The following is a 19,195-nucleotide window of genomic DNA, read 5'->3' as shown; positions in this document are numbered from 1 at the left end:
CGAGAACGGCGTTGTATCGCCAGCCGTCCCTTTACTGCATATGCGCTGAAACGATAATGACATTTAACTTGACGCAGTAATGTTCCTTCGTTTCCGTGCGACTCTGCTGCGAGTAATTCAGCGTTCGCTCTCACCGCAGCTGGAACAAAATGACACCGCGACAGAACAGAAGCACGCTAAGAATGTGACCCGGTGCTCAACAAAGGGAGTAGGGGTTGGGGGGGGGGGGGGCACTGCGGTCTACTACGCGAAGAGAGAATCGCATCCGCAAATGCCACGACCGAATTGAAGGCGTTCGCGATAACCGCAGCAGCGGGCGTAAAAACAACGAAGTATCGAGTCCTGTTCTTCCTGCCGTTGCACTGACCCTGCGCTTGATGACTGTCGATTCCGGGTCGCCACTACAAGTCGTTAACCCTTGTCGGCAACGACAATTGCTGTCGCGTTCGAGGTGCACAAGAAAGTAAAAGAGAAAAAATCCAGTTCTTTTGTCTTCTTTCCCCCCAACTCGCTAAATTATGCCTCGTTTCTCGATAATGATTGGCGGGTGCTTCTTGCTAGCGTAAAATCGACAATGAAATATAGTTATCATAGTGGAGAGCAAAACTAGAAGTGAAAGACGGTTTTCTTGAAGACTGCCCATAGATAGAAGTTATAACGAAGAAAGGCAAGTGAACGACTGCTAGAGATAATTATCATATGAAAAAAAAAACAATTCAAGTGCGATAACAGGAGCTGAAACGCGTAAGAAACTAGTCGCTCTTGTTAGAAAGAAGTATACGGCACCCTTTAAAAAATATAATGCCAAGATTTCCTTATTCGTTTTGTTAGACTGTGTGTCGTCGAATGATTCGAAATTTGATGCCCCTTAGCATCGTCACTAACCTATACATGCAGGCGTCCAATCTAACGGACGCTCTCCCTCCTGCGCTCGCAGGAAACACCAGAAGACAAGGCGTTAACGCTTTGGCAGAGAGGCCGCTTCACCAGCAACCAAGTGGCCGTACAGATCCACAAACTCAGCATGGTATACGCATGTGATCCCACCAACAAAGAGGCCGCTGTACTGCTCGTCGTTTCCATTAACGCCGTATAGAGACAGGTACATGGTACTTTAACCAACCTGCAGGTAACATCTGTTTCAATTCCTTGACAATAAAGCAAGCTTTAATTTCCTATTTAACTTGTGCCACTCAATTCTTCGCAAATACTCCGCAATGGGCACACGCTATTGATGCGATTGACTACTACTACACCGCCGAGGCAAATACGCACATATCTTAGAACCCCAAGTTATTTTAACGTGTGATCGTGGTCCTCAACTACACGAGAAGGCGATAGGCATCAGAGATGGAAAGAGCGTCAAATACAACAAAAATAAGTCATTCTCAGCCCCACTACCTAAGTACAGAGTTTTGTTTCGTTTCAGAAAGACGACTACGGGGAATGTGTATACGAAGTTTCACTTGACCATTGCCGAGCTTATTAACATTTATGAACGTGTCGTGACCTTGCAGTGTGGAAAAGAGAAGCGCCCAACAAAGGAGCTTCTACTCGTTCCGAGGACGTCTTATATAAATAACTGAAAGCCGGGGCTCCGGTCGCTCCTTTTCGTGACAATGGAGCGAAACAATTCGATTACTGATGAGCAAGCTTTGACGACGGGCACAAAGGACCCTCGGCCCTTAATTGCAGGGCCCTTCAGTCCGACCACCGATTCTATTATTACGAAAATCCAGCTTCTTGTTCTGGCATCGCTTTTCTCTCTTTGCGCCGTTAACAAAGTGTGTCTTTATACGTACGAGCCAGAAAGACAACGTTTCGTCACGCAGTCCTCGTTTTCTTTCTTTCTTTCTTTCTTTCTTTCTTTCTTTCTTTCTTTCTTTCTTTCTTTCTTTCTTATACTTTGGAGAAGCAAAGAAAAAGTCCCGCGCTTATATTTTTTTTCTCTTTCATCTAGGTGGTGTATGTGTTTTCTTAACGTTTATTCTACTTACTAAAAAGCGAATCCTGTGTCGCAAATGTCTGCTTGGTTGGCACACTATGACCCGCAGACAAAGGTGAAAAAAAAAAGGAGGGGGCGACAGATCGTTCTACGTCCTTCTTTCCGTTCTCATTGTCTCAAGCGTGAGCATAGAAACACTGCATAAGAGTGTGTTTCCGCGTCCTGCTTTCCTTATTCACCGACAAAGCAACTGTAGCATTTTATGGCAGGCTACTAATCGTCTCGCAATAACCTATTACACATTACTCGCAGGCGTGCCTGCAGATATACGTGCCCTCATAATGCGATAGCATTGTACGGGGACCTTGCCGGCTTTGTAGGCATCCGTCTGACCAAAACTGTGGGCCGATCCCAAAGGCAGTGCGTTCTAGCACGGCGCCTCGAACCGCTAGCAAATCTCGAGGGAAGATTGCAAAAAACTGGCGCGGGGCGCATGCGTCAGACGGTCTGAAGAGCGACTTTGGCATGAGAGAAGCATGCGGCGCGATCAACGTTAGGCGCGATCGTAGCCTAATGATGGTTAGAGCAATGGGCAGCGGCGCTCTAAGAGAGGTTCATCGGTGGCCACGCGCTTCTTTATAGCGCTGTAGGTGGGCTTCACCCACTTTGCAGCTGTATAACAGGAAAACCGAAGTACGTTGAGCGCACGCGAGCGCGTCGCAGTGTGCAATAACGCGGAAGTTTGTGAGAGGTACAGAAACGTCACGTTAATAAATGAAAGTGGGCAAGGACGCACGTTCGGGAAGCTGTCCGAACGCCAGGAGAAGTGGGCCGGTACTGGAGAGAAATAGTAAACTGGGCTTCTGTCACGCTAAGCTTGGCACAATAATCGCCGTGCCGCAATGGGGGCACTAGATGAGCAGTTTTGTAACGTTTAAATAACCGCATGACTAAAGCATCGCTACACTGAGATTCTAGCGTCCGCGTTGGATCTGAAGTCACTATACCTATATAAAAAAAATATGTGGCTCTAAATCTTTAAGCATGCTATCGCATACTGTGACGATTAGCGGTAGCTAAATTGTGTTCGAATTTTTTTTTTCGCTCTTAGTTACAAAGGGGCAAAAAAGAAAGACATTCTTACATTGTCAATTATTTGAAATAAGTCAATCGGATATCTCTGGCAATTAACCAAATGAGAAAATAAATCAGATGAATGTGGTCGAACAGCTACGATTATTATTATTATTATTATTATTATTATTATTATTATTATTATTATTATTATTATTATTATTATTATTATTATTATTATTATTATTATTATTATTATTATTATTATTATTATTATTATTATTATATAAGCTAACTTTCGCTGTCGCTGAACTCAGTCGGCAGGTCTCTACCTATGACCACGTTGCTTGTTATCGGGTGCAGTTGGGCCAACGTTAAAAGGACTGATGCATTTCACTCGCGTAATCTTGTAGAACTTCGCGAGATGCGTGTGAACGGATGAATTTCTATACCCGCGTCCGTCATGTCATATGGTATACCAGTCCGATAGGTGCGACATAGAAGTAACAAAACTTGGAAAGTCTGTCTGACGTATTCATTCGTAAAAGTAGTTGGAACTGCCGATGTATATCAGACAATGTTTTTTTTTTTCCTCAGGAGGACTGTGTCGTTTGATGGCTACGACGCCCACATTTTCTTATCTGCCACGTAAAAAAAATAGTTTCTCCTCCTAATCCCAAATGCGGGAAAAGCACCCTTAAATTCAAGTGCTCAGTATACAGTTGTCGCACTGGCAGCGTTCTTGTAAGATGGATTTATTTATTTGATTACATCGTAAATGCTGAAAATTTCTGTCACCAGCTGCTTTATAACTGACTGGCTTGCAGAGAGAGAGAAATGATATGACCCATACCCCATGGGAACTTCGCCATTTCCCTTGCATAACGTGAACCACAGTCTCTTTCTTCAATGGCTTGTCTGAAGCTAAGTCGAATGAATCGCTTTGAAATCCTTACAATATATATAAGAAATATTACACGTAACTTTGTAGGTGCGCTACCAAAATACCTAGCTCATTCGTTTCAAGAGCAAGTTAGACAGGCGTGGAAAATATTCTTTACCACAATACAACTTCACTTCAAGCCCCACACCCTAATCTGCCCACACTGGTAAAGAAAGTACAACCGAGTTGAAACTCTAAGCTATAGCAGTGACATTAGTGAGTGGGGTTGATTTATCACGAGCAACTTCACCGACTGCGAATAGCACCCTTAATGTAAGCTTCGGCACGTTCGTGAAATCTTAGTGAAACGAAACACACGATGATATTCCTCCGAGCTGCTGACTCAAAGATCTTAAGGTACAGCTTTGCGTCTTGTGCCATCTTTCTGCTTCGTTTTTATTTAATCAGACATATGACACACGAGAAAAACAAGACCAAATAATCAAGTACGAACGGTAAGCATAACTTGTTATCGCAAGTAAAGCAGCAGCTGTGCGCTTGGAGGTACATATGACACACAAGAGACTTCAGACAAGACGCTTTACGAACCAACGCAAACACTAAGCATAATTTGACATTAAGCAAAAGAAAATCGGTATTATATTGCGACACCTATTTAGGTCATGCTATAGTGCTAGAAATGAAATGGGTAAACAAGTTTCAGAACTCTGTTAGGTGTGAATCAAAATTTCGGGCAAAAAAAGAAAGAGAAAGAAACAGCCAAATAGCGGTGCAGCAGATCCAACCAGTGTAGCATTTAGATACAAGCTACACCTGACACAGCAAGGCCAATCACAGCTTTTCGAGAGAACCGACACCCACGTTCGTGTATCAGTGTTGCTGTCAGAAAGCGACCGCGGGTACCTTGCGTGCGATAGAGAGAAAAAAAAAGAAGAAACGGTTTTACGATCGTAGCAGTCGAACCCTACGGAGTTGCATTAGCGAGAGTGCGCCGTCTAGCGCACCTATGCCGAGATCCAGGGCGCGTACTTCGCGCTTCTCGGTAAATGTGCGACGCAGGCACCTCTTAGTGGCAGCCAATTCTTTCCTCTCGGCCCGATTCTGTCACCTGAGGGCTCCGGACTCCTTTTGACAGGCACCCACACAAAAGTGCGTGTCGCACTCACTTTCACGCACACAAGCACACACTCGCACTAGCAATAGTCTAGCATATACACAACGCGCATCCCCTTGCTCTCATAAACACACACACAAACAACGCACACCCTTCCTCTAAAACACGCATGTTGAATTTCTTTTTTTTTTTTCTCTTCCTGCACTCTCTCATCTTACACAAACAAGGCGTGCTCAAACGCAGAGAGGCACGGAAGAGACACATACCAAATGTACACAGCGGCAAGCGACACACATACGCCGCCGCGTCCTTGGCAGCAGCAGCAGCAACAGCAGCAGTAGTGGAAGGCGCTTTTGCTCTGCATTAACTGCCGGGCAAAAGAGGCCGACCCGGTGCGAGAACCAAGATCGATTCCTCAGCAGCAGCCGCGTCGGCTGTCGCGCGCTGTTTCTTCTCCTCACCACACGCGCGCGCTGGGGAGAAGAAGGCTCTCCGGGGTGCGATATTTCATCGTCCGCGGAGCTGCCTGGTGTCGCTTCGAGACAGGAAGCAACGTGCCACGGCTGCCGTTACGGCCAATGCGGCGGGAGAACGTCATCAGGAGAAAGAAAGCACGCGCGAGAAAGATACAGAGTGAGCAAGGGGAAAAAATAAAAAGGCGAGGTTACGCGCAGCAGTCGCGGATACCACGGCTGGTTCTGCCCCGGAACAACACTCCTCCTGGCGCGTGAGCCTAATCTCGTCCTCGTATACCGTCGTCTTCTAACTTGGGGGCCACGCCGGTCCTCATTCACTTTCTTCTCTTACCAGTTCCCCTTTCTTCTAGACAGCCCTTTTAGCTTCGTTTTCTTCCTCGACAAAGCCTGGGCAACATGAGAAGGCTCTCTTGCTTTCTCGTCCTGTGGCAGCCTCCTGTCATGTATTTCCGGTGCCACCAGAGTGGTCTGCTGCGTCCGAGGCCGTTGTAGTTCTAGCTAACCCTAGCGTCCCCGCCCCCGCCTAGAGCGCGCGCACGCACACACAGGCTTACACGCTGTTCGCGCCACCGAACACGCAGAGACGCGCAGAGAGTGACTGAAGGATAAATGAGATCAGACACCTTTCTTTCTCATTCATTTCCTCTTACTTTCTTTTTTGTCCTCGCACATGCTCCCTTCGTAGATTCACTTCGGCGGAATTAATTGAAGTGCCTTCCTCTCCGATGCCCATTCTTCTGGTGGACCTGGGTCTAGGTGTAATGCTGATTTCGATACCCTCGCGTTTTGTTTTACTTTGGCCTTAGGAAAGTGAGTTTGATCGACGTTATGCAACTCTGCTGGTGTGATGTCGACGCTCGATTGCCGATCAGGCTACTTTTTACCAAGCTGGCAAGGTTTCATTTCATTGTCCTAGTTTGTTCTTTCCTGGCTGCACGTGCATAAAAGTTGGTTTGCTTGTCAGAAACGTCCGACGCTTAAGAAAGCGATCTTTAAAAAAAAGCACACAGGCCAGCCACAAATGAGCCCGTCTAAGTAAAATGCAAATGAAGAAGTGGGAGCTTAATTTATGCATGAAAATCAATAAAAATGAGCGATACTTTACGTGTACATATACAAATTGCACTGTTCGTCATTCAATCACGGACCCTCACTCATATCAGTTGTGTTCGAGAACCGCAACAGCGCTCTTTCTCCCTTTCTGTATCTGACACACGATGCACCAAGACTTCTTTCAGAAGTGTCTTTCGTCGCGATGCTTTGCGATACCTTTTTAAGTCACGTGGTGCATAGCATGGATGATGAGCGCTTAAGCGACAAAGAAATGAAATTAATTAACGTGTTGCATGCGTTTCGCACCTGTTTGTAGGTGTACTGGTTCGGGCCCGTGGCCGGAGGCCTGTTGGCCGGCCTCATCTACGAGTACATCTTCGACACCAAGAGATCAAGCCGGGACGTGGGGAGGCGAAGCGTCGAGGACGCCGACAAAGGTAAAGACGATGTCATGTTCGTCCTGCAGTAGCCTTGTTCTTCTTATTGTTCTTGTTCCCTATTGAAATGGCGCATTCCACTCCGGGGAATCGGCCACGAGTCGGGCAGTGAAAAAAACAACTGCTATCAATTTTTTTTAGCCTTAAAATTAAGATGTTTCCAGACACGCGCGCGCATGCTTTCCGCGCGGGCACGCGAATTATTCGGCGCTGCGAAGAAGCAGAAGAAGAAGGACACAAAGGCTGCACGACGCATCGTAACTGCAGCAAGAACGCAACCGACGAAATATCGGCCGCAGCACCTCATGGCCGAGGAACCGGACGCAAGGAGCCAGTCAGCCTTCCGAACCTTGCAGTCGCGGTCGTCGTCCATCGTTGGCTGCGTCGCCGGCGTCGTGGTTGCCGGCGTGGCCGCCATGGCCGTGCTGCTCTACTTCCTGGGCGGGGCGCAGCGCTCGTCGAACAAGCGCCTCTTCTGCTGCCCGCAGTTCCTGGGTCGCCTCGCCAGCCTCGGCAACCTGACGGTGGACGCGTGCGAACGCTTCTTCGAGTACGCCTGCTACAACTACCTGGGCAACCACGGCAACACCTACGCCTGGGTCGCCAGCGTCGGCGCGGACCCCATATACGGCTATCCCATCACGGAGGCCGGCAGAGCCGTATCCCACTTCCACAAGCGCTGCCTGCAATGGGTTTCTCACTCGTCGCTACACGGAACGAACTCTACCCAGGCCATTGTGTACCAGCTCAACTTGGACCGTGACCTGAACTCAGATTCGGTGGGAGCGACCGACATCATCCGCATGATGCTCGAGCTTTCCCTGAGGTACGATCTTCCCTCGGTGCTCGAGTTTGACGTGCTACAGGCTGACGGCGCCAGCCCGTTTACCGTCTTGAACATCTCGGTGCCGTCGTTCAAGAGACTGCGCGGATCGGACACGGAGGGGCCATTCTCGAAGCTGAGAGGCGACGCCCTCGAAGTTATCAAGAAGACGCTCAGAGTCAACGTCTCGGTCAGAGAGGTGGGCGACTACTTCGACCGCTTGGAGGAGTCCAGACAAAACTTGGGCACCGAGAACACCACCATCGACTCCCTGACAAAGATCACGGAAGGCAGAGTCAATGCCTCCGAGTGGAAAAAGTTTCTCAGCGACTTTACCGTATATGACCGGATATCGAGGGTGGTCAGCGTTCCGCTCAGCTTTCTGGAGGAACACACTGCCGACTTGCTGAAGCCGGAGAACCGCCAACGCAGCATAGCACTGATACTCGTCGCTGCTTCGACGTACTTGGCCGAGAAGATCAGTCCCGTAGAAAACCGCGGCAATGAATCGGCCCCGTTTTGCGAAGCACAGGCTAGGGCGCTGCGACCTCTGTGGATTCTGGACAAAATCGAATACTATCCGACGCAGCCGCAAAACACTGCCATACGCGCCGCGTACGCCAACATCGTAGGCGCCGTCATCCAGAGGCTACAGAACGACATGGAACGCTCGGACGTCGAGGAAATCAACCGAAAGCTAAGTGGTATCCACCTGTTGTTTCCTTCCGACGTCGTCCCTAAAAGTGTCGGGCTACCTGCGCTCGGCAACAGTGACTTCGCGCAAGACTACCTCAGCGTAAGTGAGTATGCGTTCCGTCTCCGCCAACACCTCGCCAACGAGCTGAACGTCAGCCCGGAAGTCATCGAGCGCGTCCAGAGAAACAACGTCTCCTTAGACGGGAAGACATTGACGGTTCCGGTGGCTGTCTACACTATGGCGCTACTGGAGAACGCGGCGGACCCCTTGGTGGCGATGTCGACGGTAGGCATCGCCTTGGCGCAAGCCGTCTGGGACATGGTGCTGGACGGCCAATGGGGCAACACCATCGAGGTTTCCATTAAAGGCTATCGTTCCTGCGTTAAGTACGGCAGCAATAAGGTGGTGCCGCTGTTCGGCACCACTCTCTGGCTCGCCATCGACACCTGCGTCGGGATAGCGCGAGGCCCCGGCTTAGTCGAACCCATAGACGGCTCCTGGAGCTTGACCCGCGGTCGAGTTTTCTTCACGGCCTACGCCCAGTACCACCGCTGCAAGCCAGCGAAGGCTTACTCGGTCATTGCCACCGAGACGAAACTGTTCGTGGCCACGTTTCCGAGCTTCGCGGAGTCGTTTCATTGCGGTTCACCCGGTTATGGGGAAACTCGCCCTATGTGTTCGTTCCGCTTGCCTCCATAACGCACGCTGGATCCTGACCTGCGACTCGCATTGACGTTGGCGAATAATGCGTGTATGTTGACGGGAAACTTTGATTTCGCGTTTAATTAGTCGTTCAAGTATGCGAGAGTGGGCGATAATTATTTTAGCGTTTTGTTTTTCGAAAAATATCAGACGTGCAGTGAAATATGTTAAACCTGTATGCATCGTGAAATGTTTGTGAGGATTAGTAGTATTTGTTTAGAAGCAAGAAATAGCCTTTAGCTTTAATACAGCGTACACCAATGACATAAAACAGCTTTGCTCTTGTGTGCATTGACGGTGCTTGAATGACTTTTTTTTTCTCGTGATCAAGAACTGCTGACTCGATCTAGGGGCCGTTTTTGAGCATTGATAAAAACAGGGTGGTGTGGCTAAGTATGTAACGAGTAATTTCTGGTAACGGTTTCATTGATGCTTAACTTTAATAAATTGTACGCCGAAAACTGTCGTCCCGTCGTTGCCTCTTGGTCTGTGTCCTGTACCGCGCTGTGAATTTCACGATTGCGTAATAATAGCCTCCCGAGGCCGTCCGATGTCCCGCAGCATTCGCATGTCTGGCCCTCAGCAGGCAGTAAACTTCACCGAAATAGAATTTTGTTCAGGTCTGTTTGGTACACATGTATAGTTATTGTCCTCTAACAGAACGTAACAGGCTCAAAAGCTAGGATTTACTGAACAGACGCTGGTCTGCAGACTTTTTATTGTATGTAACACTGCCTATGACTGCACATACATTTCTGCTTTTAATATTGAAACTAGGTACAACATGACAGCGTTCATGATCAACTGCACGTTGTGGCGAACGATACATGGTAAAACATAACCTGCTAGATAAATGGGTCGCGGTAAGACGGCGACGAAGTGATCAGAATGGGTCAACAGTGGGTGAGCAGTGGTTAACAACATTGGTTAACAATGGGTGAAGAATAAGCCTCAACCATTACCAAACGTTCCGATAATGGGGCTTGTCTTCGCTTTCCTATGATCCATTTGCCTAGATTAGCCTTAACGCAGTATATATGACTAACAAATTTTAAAAAAACCAAAGCGAAGCGGGAATTCATGTCTGACACTGTCACCTTGCCTCGTCCCTCTCAAGGCATCTATTTATACTACGGTCGCCACTGAAATGAACGCTTGCAAAGAGCGTTCATCAAGATCAGAGGCGCTTGAAGCAAAGAGGCACTCTGACGTAAGACTCGAGCTAAGTCAATGGCGGCTTTGTCAGCATTACAGCGAGTCCACTTGTACGAAGAGCGGTATTGTAGCATTCTTGCAGGCTATAAACAGACACAGACGAGTAAGGTTTGCGGCAAAGGCACATGACAGCGTCATAGAGCGGCTGGACGGGTAAATTTAGTTTGTCGAAAAATGATTGCAGAGCTCCATTAAAAGGTTTCAGCGGAGCTTTCGATATATAGAAACCGTACCATGGTCTCGGCATCACTCTTTTTCTCATCTCGTCCGGCTTGATTTCCCATCTTCCCAAAATCCCATATCCGTCCTGAAGAACAATCGCATAACTCGAAGTTGCAATCCAAAAGACACGATGCGGCCAAGTGAAGACAATTCTGCGCTTTCCGTTCTCGTCTTACTTTGCAAAGCTTTTGCTCTTTAGTTTTCACCGTTGTTCGCACTTCACGCAACTAAATGTAATGTTCAGCTAAAGCTATTATGCAGGCTACATGTTTGCACATTTTTCTTCTTTAATTATTAGTATCCTGCTTGTTTGTTAATATCTGTGTTTCTTGTTTGTGTTTCATCGCAGAACTATTTTTTTTTTACAGAAGCTCTGTTTAGGCGAGCATAAGTTGGCTTCGCATTGTCTTTTTTCTTTCTGTAGGCACAGGCATGGTTTCTTCTGTCTTTCCATATCTCAATTACCCCAACAAATTCAACCTTCCATCGTCCACCTTTTCACCTCCTCAACGCAAAACAGGAAAGCGGCTACCCCCTCCTGATTAACCTCCCTACGTTCCCTTTTGTCGTTCGGTCGCTCTCACTCTCTCTTCCCGAATTAAGACTCTTTCTCGTTCTCTTTCTCGTCCGCGCGCAGAGTACCGGCTGGAGGACGACTACGAGGACCCATCCAGTGCAAAGAACGCAAAGTACGCGACCGTCTCGCAGAGCCTAAACGGAGGGGTGGCCTCTGGCAGTACAGCGCGCCACGCTCGTGCGGCGAAGGCCGTCCGCCAGCAACAGCAGCAGCAGCAGCAACAGTCGCAGCAGCAGCAGCAGTACGAGGCCGGCTGCTTCGGCCGGCCCGCTGCGAACACCTACTCGCCCACGCCGTCCCTGGCCTTCCCGTCATGCACCGAGGCGGCCTACGCGAGCACTCTTGCAGCCGCAAACTGCACTGCGCAGATCTACGGTACGTGCACTGAGGCGTAAGCATTCACGCACACACGAAAAAAAAAAAAAAACGCCGATCCAACGCTCGTGTTGCAAACTATGTATACGTGAAACTACGTGCAACTGTGCTTATGTCCTATGCAAGGCGTAATCTCACGCAATGTTTAAGTTTATGCACCACACAAGCCCTTGACTTCATGTAATGTTTAGCTTATGCACTACAACGTTCCCAATCTATACCAAAACACAAACGCAAATTTGGGCGGACAGAAATTAAAGACGTCAACGCAGACGATGTCGGAGTGACGAAGCTGACATTTGATGCTTGCCCAGGGAAGAATGGTGAGGAAAGGTGTATGCACAGGAGAGTATACGGCGTATGTGCAAATGGATCTTAGATTTCCATATTCCTTGTATCTAAGTCCAGAGAACGCCTGTATTACAGACTTGCCCTATGGCTATATATGAAGGCTATATAAAGTCTTCATACACTTTTAGGTACCGGTTTTACGAGAATCCGCTATATAATCGGGCCCTCCGGCTGTCAGTAAATTTCATTTTCACGGTTATCCTGTCTTCCAACGAGGCGGCCTGTCCAAGCACACTGGCGGCGGAAGACACCGCAGCGCAGGTTTGCAGTGCGTGCACTCCATTAGCCTACCGTCACAACAATAACGACTCTATAGACGTTTTTCTATAATTTCTGAAGCATACGTGAACATACTTGTCCCTTTTGGCCGCACAAAGTCTGTATCCCGTTCATAGACGCTTTTTCTGCAATGTCCACAGAGTGTCCTTAACGCAGTCTTGTGCCATCGACGCTATAGAATGCAGACTATACGCGGACTATAGAATGTCTAGTTTTTTAACGCGTAAGCATTCTTTGGCGAGTACCCCAGCAACATCTGCCCGTCTCGTCGTACCTTGCGTCTGTGAACTAACTGCATAATTGGCCATGTTAACGCGTGTAATCGTTGTAATAGTGTAATAGTAGATGACTGGCAGCGATCGGTAGCCATGCATAAGCTAGCCAAGTAAGTAGGCAAAAAAAATTGAAGCAGCAGCCGAGCCAAACAACGCTTACGCATTCGTAGACAATTCTCAATAATTTCTGTAGCATTCGTCGTCACAGCCACACGAGACACAGCCACGCAAGCGAGCCAGAGGCAGCGAACAGCGCGGGGCCAATTTCCGGCCCGTGCGCGGTTGCTTGCGACAGCGCGGCAGCAATAGTGTTTGTGTGACAGACAAGCGATAAGAGCGCGAAAAACTGGCAGTCGCGTAATAGCGGAGGCACGTGACGGAACATTAGCAAAAAGAGAAAGAAAAAAAGAAAAAAGGCCGAGCACCCGAGCTTGGAAGACACGCTTAAGGTTTATATATAGTCTTGGGAGAGCGGTAACTCGAGAACAGATAAGCAATTAATGACCACTTATTTATCCAGAATTTGACTTTCTGGTATAACGCAACGAAGTTGTAGAAGTCTCCATACGCACCTGGCGAACCGCAGAATCGCGATGAAGAGCTTCCCGGAGGATCTCAGCTTGTGTTTAGAAACTTTTCGATGTCCGTGACACCTCCACCTCGGGGCGTTGTTGAAGAAATGACGATGCTTATGGGACTTGCGGTTATAGTTGGTGTGCTTCGTTTCTCCTGGTAAAAAAAAAATGTAGCTACAACCACGAGTTACGTTTCGCTAACCGCGTTGCTGCCGCCATAACAGGTCGACGCTTAATTTGGAATGCTCGGCTGGTTTTTGTATCCCGAAATTACCGGCAGCAACTGCAAGGCTAATCCCACCAGTAGCCTATAACCACTCAACTCGACTCAACTGTATCCAGAGAGTTGCCACATTTTCAGCTTTTTTTTTTTTTTTTTTTTTTTGCAGACCTGGAGATGCCTTCCGGTCACTTTCGGCGCGCCTGGAGTACGGACAAGGACCTCGACCTGCAGGACTCCAAGTTGTATATATAATGTGAGAATCACTGACCGGTGCTTCGCATGTCGTAATCCGTATTCAACGCGCCCTGTGTAGATCCTACGTTGCTTTGCAATCCAAGTCACTGAAATTTTTAGAAGCTGACAGCTCTGGCTACTTTTGCACGAGGTAAAATTCCGCAAGCCAGCAGGGCCAAGGACGTCATAACCTATAGGGATTGAACGAGTCATCGTTCAGGCATTCATCGCACCTCAGGTTAGATAAGGTCGGTTTAGTGGGCCTTTATTGATATGCTATGTCTATCTCGTGCGCACAATTGGCATTATCGGGAAAATAGATAAAACGAAGTAGTTGTTTCTTCATCCTAGTTGGGCATTCCATGTAGGCTTTCGTTTGCTTTCTTTTTTTTATGCAAGATACTGTGCACATCGTTTTTCTCCTTTTATTCCCTTTCCCCAGCACAGGGTAGCCAGCCGGTACTTACACTGGCTAACCTCCCTGTCTTTCCTCCCCTTTGTCTCCTCCTCCTCCAGTTTTCAGTCAACAGACGTAAAAAAAGAAACACCAGTGATGTGGCCAATTTTAAAACAATCGGCCACAAAATAAGAGCCCGAAAATTTACGTCGTGCGCGGGAGAAAATACTCAACCCAAGCCCGAATTTTTCTTTCGACCACCTCTCCATTTTTTTCCGTGCCATGAACCATGAAAAACAAGTATATATGCAAGGTATACCAGTGATAAATGACATTCTCGCGGTTCGACGTATGCTCGAACAGCAGCTTTAACGGAAAACGTGTTATGAACGCTCTTAAGAAATATCAAACATTGAGAAAAATCGTTGTCTCTTGATGTGCAACAGCTTAGACCGTACAACATAGGTTTGTGCACAAAAGTAAAAGAAGACGGTGATAACTCTGTATTCTTTTCTGTTTTGTCTTGTTTCTTTAGGTAAAGTGCCAGGGCGATGTATTGGAGCGGATAAGGTGCCGATTGCTCCAAAGAAAACTCCGACGAAGATGTAGGGAAGTGCACGATCCGCGAACTTTCTCATGTACAACGAACCTTTTTATTTCACAGGGTAAGGCTGCTTCTGCGCATTTGTGCTCACGTTGGTCTGTTCGTCTATTTAACCGGGCGCATCCGTGCTTGCGCATCGTTAATACAGGGCTAATTTGGTCCGACTAGTGCCTACTAACAGCGTTTCATACATGTTAACAACATTCCTTTTCCCTCCCCTTCTTCCTGTCTTCCATTTATTTGTTACTGTCTCCTCCTTTCTGAAAAATAGGCAGGCGTTGTGTGTCCCTTCCGGTGGCAATTGCCAGCCTGTTTCTCGGTTTCCCTTTCCTGTCTAGTATATATATATATATACATATTGGAACAACCAATAATAATCCGCTGATCCACTGTAGGAATTTAATCGACGGCACTCTTAATTGGGACCTATGAAGTATTAACGTTGTAATAGGCATGAGTCATTGCATTAGTGCCTTTTTTCTTAATTTTCATTAAAGTGCTTCTCAGTAAACTCCTTATCGTTGAGGATTCTCACTATGCTCCAATCCCACCGATTCTAGGCAGTGCGGCAAAAGCTGTGGCTCGCGCTCAGCCAATTAGAAAAGAAAAACCCAAGTGAGGGCTCCTTCAGTGCATGCCTTTGATCTCGCGACGCCGACTGAATGAAAGCGTCACGGAATAGAATTAATAGTGTACAATGAGCGAGCCTTCCTCCTTCTTCAGAAACACGCGCCCAACTCTTGTCATCGAATGGCTGACACGAATTCTGTAGGCTTTGCTACACTGCATGTACAGTCGGTGAGATGGAGTATGATTGGGCCATAAGTACGAGTAAACACGCCCGCTCGCAGAATTTTCAAACTGAGGCGTAAATGCTAGCGTTACGGGCTTATGCAAATTGTACAGCGGGCGCGGCTCAAGCTTTAGCCCGCTTACCCATGCGCATAAGAACTAAAGTCAGGGCGCAACGCTACGTGTCCGCGCGATTTACTCGCATTTTTACCTACAATGCACCGAACATTTGTACCACACGAATAGGTGACAGGTTCCGGAAGCCGCAATGCAAGATCTGCGGGTGGTAATACTGTAGAGGTATCCAAAAAAAGTTCAACGCCTGTACTGTGTGCTTTGCTGGCTCTGTTTTCAGCTCCTTTGCAGTTTTTTTTTTTTTCGTGAGAGTTTAACCAGCTCGCCCAACTCCCCATATTCCTGCAGTTCATTACATTTAGCCTCCTTTTCATACTGAACCTATTGACTACAACTTACCTCTACGGGACCTCAATGTAAACAAATTGTGGACGAACGAAACGCACGCTAGAAGATAAGAAGGCACTTTATTAAGGACCTGTTCTCCTCAGACCTACCACTAGCGACATCGCCACTAGCACTTCACGGATGCTGTTAAGGATCAATAATATAAGTTAGTCCTGAGTACCTGTTCTGATACGAAAATTCCGCGAAAACACAAAATCCAGGCAGTGTGTTGTTATAAATGCTACGATATGTAAACAAACGTGTGATATCTATTGCTTTCTCTCTCTCTCTCTCTCTGTCTCTCTCTCTCTCTCTCTCTCTCTCTCTCTCGCTCATTTTGAATTTGTTTCACACGCACAGTGAGGGCTGTTATAATTAATCTTGACGCATTCTTTCATTACAGGTGTGGCGTGAAGACCTCACCGGAATATTTAGCCGCCTCGGAAGCCTTCGTTAGTCAAATAAATCGTTCTTCACTCAGGACACTACGTGGCTCCAATACAAATTTTAGCGGTTCTTGTTTAAGTGGGCTCTCCAGCCGAAGCGAGCATCGTCCCGCAGGATCCAGTGAACGCACGCGATCAACGCAAAGCCCAAGCTTCTCACTGCGGTCATCTGCAAGACGACCAAAAGGCGTACGCCCCCGTCGTATCGTTTCCGATTCCTCGGCCCCTCGACGAATAGTGCGCGGTTTGCGACAACGTGCACAGCTGGAAGACTAGTGAGTGCACCGCACAATGTGCAGGGAAAGTGACTCGACGCCTCGCCTTTGACATCAATGTGCTGTGTACAGTGTATCACCGACGTATTGTATCAAGAACACGATGTCGCATCTCGCCTTTGACATCAATGTGCTGTGTACAGTGTATCACCGACGTATTGTATCAAGAACACGATGTCTCGTCACCGCGCCCGGAGACGGAGGCGAAAATATGAGTTGCTCACGTGACTTGCGACGCTAACGCTCCGTTTGCGAACTTCTTGCGGGCTGTCAGCCAGACTACCAGTGCGACATCAGCTCCGAACAAGCGTGGTCTCTATACTCGGTGACAGTATAAAAATCTGGTATTCAAGCTTTGCTCACAAAACCGCAGGGCAGCTGACCTATGTGCCTACGCGTTCCACAGCATAGTTGATTGAAGGATGGATTTTATTGGTGCGCAGGCAACATCCGCAAGTTCCAAAGAGCACCCGGGTCACGATGTCAAAGCGTAGTTATCGAGAGAGATGCCAATGCCGAAAGAAATCACCTACCCGCTGTGATGTAACTGAAATGAGCGAACGTAATTGATTGGCGAATCTGCACAATTTCTCTAAGCTGGACAGCGGCGTATCCGCCACTACATTCTTAGGCTGTCACCGAATATAGATCTACCACATTATGCAAGCGTGAATGACACATGCGCACATTGTGCAACTGGGATCCTGCAACATAAGAAGCGCAAAAACCCGCCGGGACATGTGCACACGTTTTCTTTACATTTCTTTTTGACAAATTCAAGATTTAGGTTTCGTTTGGAACCTAATTCGAACTCAGAGTGCAAATTCAGGACCATCACTGATACGCATATCCATTTACGTCCGTTTACGTTAATGACAATTCAGATGTGCTTGAAAAGAAGCAGGTGCGGCTGCTTTTTACTTTACAGAGTTCTCTAGCGAGCGTTCCTTGACTCGCACCCATCGGGATTCGAGTTTCTCGTTCTCGTGACACGTACTATGCCATTCCACGCCGAACGTGAAGCGTAGCTGCGGCCCCTTCAGATGCGCTACCCCGTGGACCTTAGCTCAACCCTCGCCGTGCCCAACCGCAACCCAGACTACGCACGCAAACTTTTTTTGTGAGACTGCGTGATGTGCAGTGAAAAGAACCGCAGCACTCTACTCATCACCGGGAACCTCAGTTCAGTGCAATACAGAGACTTGCCCTACGGACTCACCTGTGCTTTAGGCGTTCATAACCACCTGCAGCGTTCAACCTTGGTGTTCAACGATTTCATCATGCAGCCGGGCTGTTTATTTGCGGTGTAATCTCAATGAGGAAACCCAAAATCTTTACCCTTCTGAAGGCTATTCTTTATGTTCTTTTATTTTAATTTGTTAGTTTTTTTTCTATATTTAGTTTACTTTTTTTGTAGACAAGACGTACCTCGCCCAAGTTGTTTGGTAACTTACTGCTACATGTCTCCACAACAGTTGGTGACATCTTTCAGCCTAACACTGGATGGATGGAGAGGTGTGTGGGGAATCGCTACCGTGTTTTTTTCTTCATCTTCATTTTTTTAATTCGCAGTGGTAACACTCCATACAATAGTAGAAAACCACAATGCGGCAGAGACTGAGTATTAATCGACTCTTCATGAATAAATTGGCTCTAGTTCCAAACAGCTTCAATTTTTATTTCTGAAAGCACCTTGTTCGCCTTTACTTCACTTTCTTTATTCTTATATTAGCGGAATTCGTCATTGTGTGTGACCAACGCACTGGACAAAGCGAAACAACGAAGCATTCAGCGCATCTCCGCACCAATGAGAACTTGTGGAAGCGGACACACTCTTTATAACATATGCCCTTCGTTAAGTGGTGCCTTCGAAAAAAAAAAAAAGAAAAGCCTCGATAACATGCGTTTCAGCGCAGGTACTACCATACCACAGACTTTAGGTAAGTAAGAGACAAATAGTATTTATCACTGACAGCCACTTTAACGTTTTGTTAGTGATAGGGATCAGGACCTTTCTGTTCTTATCTCGATCAATAGATTCAACGTCAGAGCAAGTTTCTTTTTTCGGAGGCCTGACTTTACACATTGTACAAAGAGACGTTCACAAGTGCATAAACGGATTTCGTTCGTGCAGGATATCTAACACGCGAAGTAGAAGGCGAATTTAAGCCCCATAGTTCATCTGACTTGTTAGTCTAGATTACCAAGATAGCGTTATTTCAAACGAGTATAAGCCTCGCCTAACACCTAGACGTGCGCTTATTATGAATTCTTCGTGGCACAGCATAAACTAGCAACACAATATCATGCGCTACAGTTCACGCAGTTTGCGCTGAGCGCGAACAAACATTTTTCCTTCGTATCACCGAACTCCTAACTTCATGTTTGTTTTGTAGCGCTCACCTAAAAATTAGCCTGAGCTTGACTTCTTCAAAGGGAGAGAAAGAAAAAAAAATCTTTATAATAAACTCCAATCCCAGTAAGAGGAAAGTAATTTGATCTTTATTAGTATATAAACTTATTCTTCTGCAAAACCAAAGTAACCTCGGCAAAACCAACCCTGGGTTGACATTTTCGTAAGCGACAGCTTGCGCATTACGGCAAGAGATACGCTGCAGACTTCAGTGAGGAACGTGCCCCTCGGTAACTATGGTCGCACTTGCTGAGT

At 47.2% G+C, this 19,195-nt stretch overlaps 1 protein-coding gene across 1 annotated transcript in view; it reads left to right on the top strand.

Moving 5' to 3' along the window:
• The window catches only part of LOC142585634 (lens fiber major intrinsic protein-like), a 47,678-nt gene extending 29,492 nt beyond the window's left edge, over positions 1-18,186 (top strand). Inside the window, exons 4-8 of the mRNA XM_075696553.1 lie at positions 6,883-7,003; positions 11,300-11,614; positions 13,484-13,570; positions 14,484-14,613; positions 16,210-18,186. Coding sequence (XP_075552668.1) covers positions 6,883-7,003; positions 11,300-11,614; positions 13,484-13,569 — 522 coding nt within the window. The 3' untranslated portion in view covers position 13,570; positions 14,484-14,613; positions 16,210-18,186. The remainder of the gene's footprint in view (positions 1-6,882; positions 7,004-11,299; positions 11,615-13,483; positions 13,571-14,483; positions 14,614-16,209) is intronic.
• The last annotated feature ends 1,009 nt before the right edge of the window (positions 18,187-19,195 follow it).

This window comes from Dermacentor variabilis, chromosome 6, assembly GCF_050947875.1.
Source record: "Dermacentor variabilis isolate Ectoservices chromosome 6, ASM5094787v1, whole genome shotgun sequence".
Lineage (NCBI taxonomy): Eukaryota > Metazoa > Arthropoda > Arachnida > Ixodida > Ixodidae > Dermacentor > Dermacentor variabilis.
Note: the sequence above shows the minus strand (reverse complement) of the source record. Positions and strands in the feature narration are given on the sequence as shown.